At 35.7% G+C, this 8,230-nt stretch overlaps 1 protein-coding gene across 1 annotated transcript in view; it reads right to left on the bottom strand.

Moving 5' to 3' along the window:
* Positions 1-1,544: 1,544 nt before the first annotated feature.
* The window catches only part of LOC107710265 (coiled-coil domain-containing protein 40), a gene marked incomplete at its 5' end in the record, with an annotated part of 13,949 nt that continues 7,263 nt past the window's right edge, over positions 1,545-8,230 (bottom strand). The window contains 5 exons of the mRNA XM_016514993.1: positions 1,545-1,808; positions 2,191-2,328; positions 2,714-2,872; positions 4,558-4,746; positions 4,831-4,951. Of these exons, the coding sequence (XP_016370479.1) occupies positions 1,689-1,808; positions 2,191-2,328; positions 2,714-2,872; positions 4,558-4,746; positions 4,831-4,951 (727 nt within the window). The remainder of the gene's footprint in view (positions 1,809-2,190; positions 2,329-2,713; positions 2,873-4,557; positions 4,747-4,830; positions 4,952-8,230) is intronic.

Here is an 8,230-nt window from a genome sequence, read left to right as displayed (position 1 = left end):
TAATAATGTATAAAAACAACTAAGGAATTCACAAGCGTCTCTATGGCGAGCTATACAGTATACACGTATCTAGTAGTTACACTATGGCATTACATATGTTTTTCTTTTTTACTTTCACCAGAGAGCCTTAAAAATCAGGTTTTAAAGGCCTAGCCTCTATTTTAACTTGAAATACTGCATTCATTAAAAATAATTAAAACATTGCATTATTTTTAGTGGATCATAATTATTTTATAAATATTTATTAGTACAATAAATTCTCTCAAAATACTATTAATAATATTATTGAATAAAAAAATATTACATCGATTTTACTGAGAAAAAAAAAAAAAAGCTTCATTTCAGGTGTTCTACAACTGAGGAGGACCAGAAGGTCAAATGACCAAATACTTTTTGAGGCCACTGTAGGTTGTATTTTGGATGCTGATGTTCCCTCTAGGCTTATTTACTTGCTAACCAACCTTATTCTACCAGGATTACCAGAATGATCATCCTGGTTTACCATTTGATTTATTGTACATTTTTGCATGGCTTTGTCTGGTTGATTGGTATACCATCACTAACCAGCATAAGCCCTCCAGGATGTTCTTCTTAGCTAATCTTTTAAGCAGAGTATGTTTTTTGTTTTTGAAATGGAAACTTTGGTTATTCAGTGTATGACTATGTGCAGTATCTTGCAAGGAAAGTCTAGTAAATTAAAAATACATTTTTAATCACCAAACATTTTAACATGTATATTTTAAGAGCCACTTATTGCACATAGTATTAAACTGAACTAACATAATGAATCAATGTATATTGTGCATTATCTGCCATCTCTAAATCAAAACACACGTAACAAACCCTGTATGAATATATTAGACAGTCATGGCCCACGCCTGAATGAAGGGTTGGGTGTATGACTGAAACAAGACTCCTGCTGTATTAGAGCAGTAAATTAAACTTGTGGTGCTATTATGCGTCTGAAGACTCCACTGTACAAGTGCCATTATACACATGTACACAATTGTTCACATAAATGGAATTTCACGTCGCCAGGTGCTCAGAACTCAGGTGAGAGGGATCGTTGTGATTGGGTGGTGGCGGAGCCTGGCCGATCTGTTACAGCCACTTGACGTATGTTGTTTTAATAAAATGACTTATATTCACATTAATTACTTATTAATGTTATTAAGTAATATAAAGTAACTAATGTAGTCAAGTAGTTGTCCCTAAGTGTAGTTTTTGTCAGATTTAGCTCATTTCTAGGGACAAATTTGTACTTAAAAGTATAGTTAAGTAGCTACACACATCACTGTTACAGAAAAATGAAACAAATCTTCCAATTACCTTGTGAAAAATCAAAGCTTACTATATTTCTATGTATGCTATGAATTTGATTTATTAAAAGAAAACTTTTAAAAAGAGAATTCATTTAAGACACTCCATTACAATGCCTTTATAGAGAATATAGTTGCAACTGTGTACATTGATACAGTAAAGTAAGTTTAAAAGATTTTTCGCTATATCTAATGACATCATAAAAGTTTCATAAAAGGGTGCTTACAATAACAGACATTCAGTATCCGTATCTCTGACCTCCTCTACATTTGTCATAATAAACCAGACCTCATACTGACCAGGCCAACAACTGCCAAACATGTATGTACATACATGACTTTTATTTTATGCAATACGTATTTCTGTGGTCACTGGCCGTCCTGAAGTCCACTGTGTAAGTGTTCTGCCATTGTGAGGTTGATCCTGTGGAGGGCGCTGTGATGCTGAGAGTACTCTTCTTCAGCCAAATGCTGGAGAATGGAGCTGATCTGAGATAAGAGTGCAGAAAGGAATTAATATTAGTCTTGTTTATTGGTTTGTGAAATCACTAGCTTCTGCTTTTCTCCACTTTGCCACACTGGTTCCACTTCAGCTACTGATAATAACACAAAACGTTTAAGGTTGCCGTGAGCTTCTCAGTTATATAGCATTCAGTTTTGTTTGAGGGTTAATTTAAAAGTCATTGCATCTATGTGCATGCTCTTTAAGCCCCATCATCATCATTATTAACTTTGTTAACATCATTAAAATCATTAAGTGAATTTTGGGTCTACAACTAGCTTTGCATGCTAGACCATATAACATGAGATGTACCAAGGATTTCTGCCTAATTTACTTTATCAGAGAATCTTCAGTGGATTTTACACTAACCATTTTCAATCGCTCTTCCTGTTTCTGTGTAGCCAGCTCCAATGCCGTGTCTCCACTGGCCACCGGAGCGTACTGTCCCTCCTTAACAGCCTGCAAGTGTTTCGCCCGACCCTGCAGCACGGGCAGACGAGACAAGTTCTGGGGGAAAAAAGGGCAGAGAACCTTTGGTGATGCCACATAATCGGCACACAGTTACGAAACATAAATTAAACTTAAATGGTTAGAACCTACAGTACATCTAAATTCCCCTTGCAAACCATGCCCACTAGTGTTGATGTCTTAAACAAGTGTTTGTATTGAATAAACATTCAAGAGTGCAAAATGTTGTTTCCTGCGACTGTGGTTCTTGTGGAAATAAAAGTCTATGCAAACATACAGTACACTTGCTGCTCTGATGTGACTTGCATGTGGAGTAAAATCGCCCTACACAGCTTGATTTAAATATAATATAACTGGTTCAGTAGGCACCACTGGATGTCCAGTATGCAAGTGCGTGATGTATTCTGTTGGTGGATGCACTGACTCTCTCTTTGGTTTCTTGTAGTGCGCTGAGGTCCTGGGTGAGAACCGCTCTGGTATTCTGCAGGTCATTGAGATGCATACGTTTGTCTCGGAGGCTGGAGGTCATAGAGCCCTGCCTCTCCTCAAGTTGAGCTATAACACCATCACATTCTTCTGCTTGCTGGACACACAAATAGTAAACAAGGCATAAGCTAGTATTTATAACAGATAAAACAGTCTCTAAATTCATTTTGTCAATGAAAACTACAAGAAACAGGTCATATGCACAAGGTGATTATTATTGAAGGGGTCATGAAATGAGAAATCAAAATTCCCTTGATCTTTTGACATATAAGAGGTCATTGTACTACAAAAACATCCTGTAAGTGTCAGAACTCAAAACTTTCTCGTTAGTCTAAAAACAGCTTAAATTGAAGCCAATCTGCCAAAACAACAGGTTGTGGAATGTGCCACTTTATGATGAGCTGACAAAACAACAGGTTGTGGAATGTGCCACTTTATGATGTAGTAGTGTGGCTAAACACCGCCTCCACAGAAGATCAACACCTGCTTCTACATCACTGCCTGTTTAGCCCTGCCCACCGATGCAGTAGTGTACAGTAAATAATGAGAGAGGCAAACACAGGTCTACGCTACGCAGAAACCAAAAATGATCTGTGCATTGTCTTCCTTCTGATACCAACATTAGAAAAGAATGGATGAACTTTATTTTTAATGAAGATCCAGGCTGCGTCACTAAGAACTTGGTCCTTTGTTCACTTCATTTTACCATGGAATCGTTTACAAACAAAGCACAGTTCGCGCAGGAGATTGAACTAAAAGAGGATGCAGTGCTGACTATATTGGATCCGACAGTAATATCGCACCACACAGGTGTGAGTGCTGTTTTTATTACGTGGTCACTATTGCTTTGCCTGTTATTACAGATTGTTTGATATGCACTAAGTATTTATGCGTTTTTGACTTAAATCACAGCAGCATATGTCTATGAAGGATGTAGGCTGTCAAACATGCACAACTGTTAGTCAATCATACCAGTGGGTGTTTACTTCTGAGTCTACAATCCGCCACAACTATTCAAACGGAGCGTTTCGTTGAGGGGGGTCAAAACATGACAGAAAATTTTAAAGCCTATTACTTCTAAATTGTGATGTTTTTTGATGTAAAAATCTTGATAACATCATAAGTGGACCTCAGAGAACAGTACAAAATAATATACAAGGCAGTTCATGACCCCTTTAACTAAAACCAAACTGAACACTAAAAAAAAAAAATTTTATTAACTAAAATTAAAAATATCAACTAAAATATTTTTAAGAAAAAAAGCAAAAGAAACTAAACAAAACGAAATTTTCATGGCTCAAAGATAACTAAAAATATCCACGAAAATATCCAAAACTTTTCTTTTCAGTTTTTCAATATATATGAAATTATCCCATTTATTACATAAATTATTGTTACTTATTATTATAGTAAATACTAATTTGAGTTCAAAACCCAAAGCTAGCATATATCTACAAAGAAAATCAGTTGCCTGAGACAATGGTCAATTATATAGTTTATCAGTTATTATGCAAAAATATTTTGTAATATTTTGATTGCCACCACTGACCAATCACACTCAAGTATCCCAGAAATTTTTTTCCAGAAACTGTTAACGTTAGTAATTCTACAAGAATGTAAGTGTAGAAAAAGGAAACTGAAAGTAGAAAAAGTTAAAAGTAAAATTAATTATGTATAAAGTGGAAAGTATCATAAACTAAATGAATAAATAAATTATAATTTTAAATAAAATAAAAACTAACATAAAATGTCTAAATTATAATAACCTTGATACAGACACACCTTCTTTGCTTGGAGAATCTTTCTGCGGAGGCTCTGGAGAGTGTTGTGATAGTCATTGTGTGTGGGCTGCTTATGGTCAGAACGTGCCTGAGCCTCACTCCGAACAGCTATTGTCTCACGTCTGGCCACCACTGACTCCATGTCCCTCAACAACCTCTCCTGCTGCTTCATCAGTTGAGCATAACGAACCTGGACACATACAGTACCTAACATCCATTCAGATTGAAACCACACTTAGAAGTTACTTTCACAAATACAAAGTTATACACACACCTCCATGCGGTGAATCTCTGCTCTCATGGTTCGTATGTCTCCCTGTCCAGTGTCTGAATCTATGGCAGAGCGAGTCTCTCGCATCAGCTGGGTTCTCTTCTCCCACAGCATGATCTGACGCCTTCACACACACACAAAACAGTGGAAACATCAATATAGTGTTGATTCTTTAGCCCTGTTATTATACGGATTCTATACATTGTGGCTGTATGTATAGCTGTACCTCTAAACTAGTGACCTAGTGATCGTAACTGCATTCTTGGGCCAAAGGCATATGAGTCGGCTGCTTACTCATCACCAATGATGCCCAAAAATGTTCTCTAGTTAGGCATTTAATTTGAATTTGGGAAACACTTTACAATAAACAGGTGTGGAGGTTACAATCATTGTAATAATATGGTGAAAACCACAAGACTAATACTGATGTTTTCTCTGATAAAAGTGTATCCAATTAAGCCCTGTTACAATTGTAATTGTTCGTACATGATTTATAAGTTAGAATGTGGTCATTTACATAAAGGTCTAAATGGAAGCTGAGATTGAGAGTGGCTGAACATAATTATGCTATTCGAACCAAGAATTTACTGTATCCAATGGCAAGACATTAGAACAACAGCTGCTGATGGGAACAGCAACAACAACCAGAAGTAAACTGTTAACTGCTGTAGCCAAAGAATGCAAAAATCACTAAACAACAATAGAAAGGACAGGGGAAAGGAGCATTCAATCATTTATCAAAGTTACCAAAAAAGCCATTTAAATAAGCAAAAGAAGGGTTGATTTTGGCATTAAATGGAAACTGACTGGGATTCAACCTCATTCCATAAAACAATGTTACCTAATCTATCACCTAAATTAGTTGTTCTCCCGTAGTAAAGAGTTACAGTATAATGTCATTAAGTAGCAGTTTTTTAAATGCTTTTTATTTTTAACAACTAGAGTGGTTAACAACAACAACTGGGTAACACTTTACAATAAGGTTCATTAGTTAAAATTAGTTAACTACTTTAGTTAACGAACTAAGCATGAACAATACTTCTACAGCACTTATTAATCTTAGCTAATATTAATTTCAACATTTACTAATGCATTATTAAAATCAAAAGTTGTGCTTCTTAACATTAGTTAATGCACTGAGAATTAACATGAACTAACAATGAACGACTGTATGTTCATTAACTAACATTATCTAAGATTATTAAATACTGTAATAAATGTATTGTTCATTGTTTGTTCATGTTAGTTAATACAGTTAAAATTAACTAATGGAACCTTATTGTAAAGTGTTACCAACAACTGTTCATTGTTAATTTATGTTAGCTCAAGTCCATTATAAACATTAACAGATACAACTTTTGATTTTAATAATCTGTTAGTAAATGGTGAAATTAACATGAACTAAGATTAATGAATGCTAGAAGTACAGCTCTGGGAAAAATTAAGAGACCACTCCAAATTTTTCTTAAATCAGCATCTGAATGAATGAATGCCTGTTAATGTCATTATACCATGTACAATTAAATTAGAATAGCTTCTCTTTAACATATATCACAAAATACACATAAAGCAAAACATTAAAAAGTTGAATTGTACTAAGACTTACATTCAACACAAAAAAATAAAGAGTTATATTGCACAATAAGAGTGTATTGCACCAAGTCTTGCATTCGAAGTGGAGGGGGGGGGGGAGGATTGTATTACACTAAGACCGACATTTAGATTGAGAATATATATGAGGTCAATGCATATTGAAGTTCATAATGTTTATGGCTCTAGGAAAGAAACTGTCTTTAAATCTCCTAGTCCTTGTTTTAATGCACTGGTAACGCCTGCCCGATGGCAACAGCTGAAACAAGTGAAATCTCTACATGTATGGCAGCCATTCCATTCCAGTGTCTGTTGAATTCCTACACAGGCACAACTCATTCTGCTTAATGAAGTACTGATTAGGTGATCACCTTAACAAAATCTTATTTAATGAGGAAAAGTATAAAAACCACTGCTGTGGTCATCACTATCCTCTTGAAATAGGACCAGCTGGATGGCAAAAACAGTACTAGTAGTACCTCAAAAGTAATTGGAATCAAATAATAACTATTGACCATGCCAAAAGAGTTGCAAGGAAAAGTTTTGAGTGAGGAAAAGTAGGGTTCAATTCTGGCTTTAACGGTAGAGGGATACAGGGAGCGTCAGGTTGCTTCCATCCTTAAAATTTCAAAGACAGTGGTTCATAAGAACAAGGTCAAGCTGCAGACATTGGCAACAAAGCTACAGATCGGCAGAGGGTAAAAATGACTCTGTACTGACCGGGATGAACACCAACTCATTCCAATGTCACTCAACAACCATAGGATGACATCAAGTGACCTACAAAAAGAATAGCAAACAGCAGCTGGTATGAAGTGCACGGCGAGGACGAAACAGGCTCCTAGGGGCCGGGTTAAAGTCGTGCAAAGCTAGAAAAAAGTCCATCATCAGTGAGAAGCAAAGAAGAGCCAGGTTGAGGTTTGCAAAAGACCATAAAGATTGGACCCAACTGGTGGAGAGCATGCAATGAAAGCTGTGATTGAAATTTATTGATTTCTGAACTCTTCCTAAGTTTAAACATAAGTATAAACATAAACATGTGTTATTATTCATTTTTAAACAACACATGTTTAAAAATGAATATGAATTATTTGAGGTCTGAAAACATTGCATCTTTTTTGTTATTTTGACTAGTTGACATTTTCTGCAAATAAATGCTCTTAATGACAATATGTTTACTTGGAATTTGGTAGAAACATTGTCAGTAGTTTATAAAACAAAAATTTTACTGAAACACATACCTATAAATAGAAAAACCAGAGAAACTGATCATTTTTAAATGGTCTCTTAATTTTTTGTCCAGAGCTGTCAGTGTTTCCCACAGACTTACACTCTATGTGTTGCAGCACTTCCCCCGGGGGAAATATATATATATGTATATAATGTAAATATAAAACAGCAGACGGGCTTATTGAAAATGCAATTTAACTCTCTGCCAGCAGGAGGCGCTTTTGGAGCGGCAGAACTAGCGGTTTCCCCGGTAACAGCTGTAAACAAAGCAGCGGCTGTGCTCATAAAAGCTACTTTATACTGCATTAAAGGAAAGATTAAATGACATCAAAACATTTCTGAAGACATTCGGTTCCCTTCAAAGATACATTCATATAAAACACCCGTGCCACATTTTGATTTTGAAACGTGCAGTGCTCATGTTTATTCAACGAAGTCAAAGCCTTTTGGAAAATCTATTGTGGCGGGCCGCCACAAATAAATCAATGTATGGGAAACACTGGCTTTATTTTTATTGTTAGTTCATGTTACCTAATGTAGTTAACTAATGCTAACAAATGGAACCTTAAAATGTGTGTGTGTG

The sequence above is a fragment of the Sinocyclocheilus rhinocerous genome, unplaced genomic scaffold, assembly GCF_001515625.1.
Source record: "Sinocyclocheilus rhinocerous isolate Xijiao unplaced genomic scaffold, SAMN03320098_v1.1 scaffold567, whole genome shotgun sequence".
Lineage (NCBI taxonomy): Eukaryota > Metazoa > Chordata > Actinopteri > Cypriniformes > Cyprinidae > Sinocyclocheilus > Sinocyclocheilus rhinocerous.
Note: the sequence above shows the minus strand (reverse complement) of the source record. Positions and strands in the feature narration are given on the sequence as shown.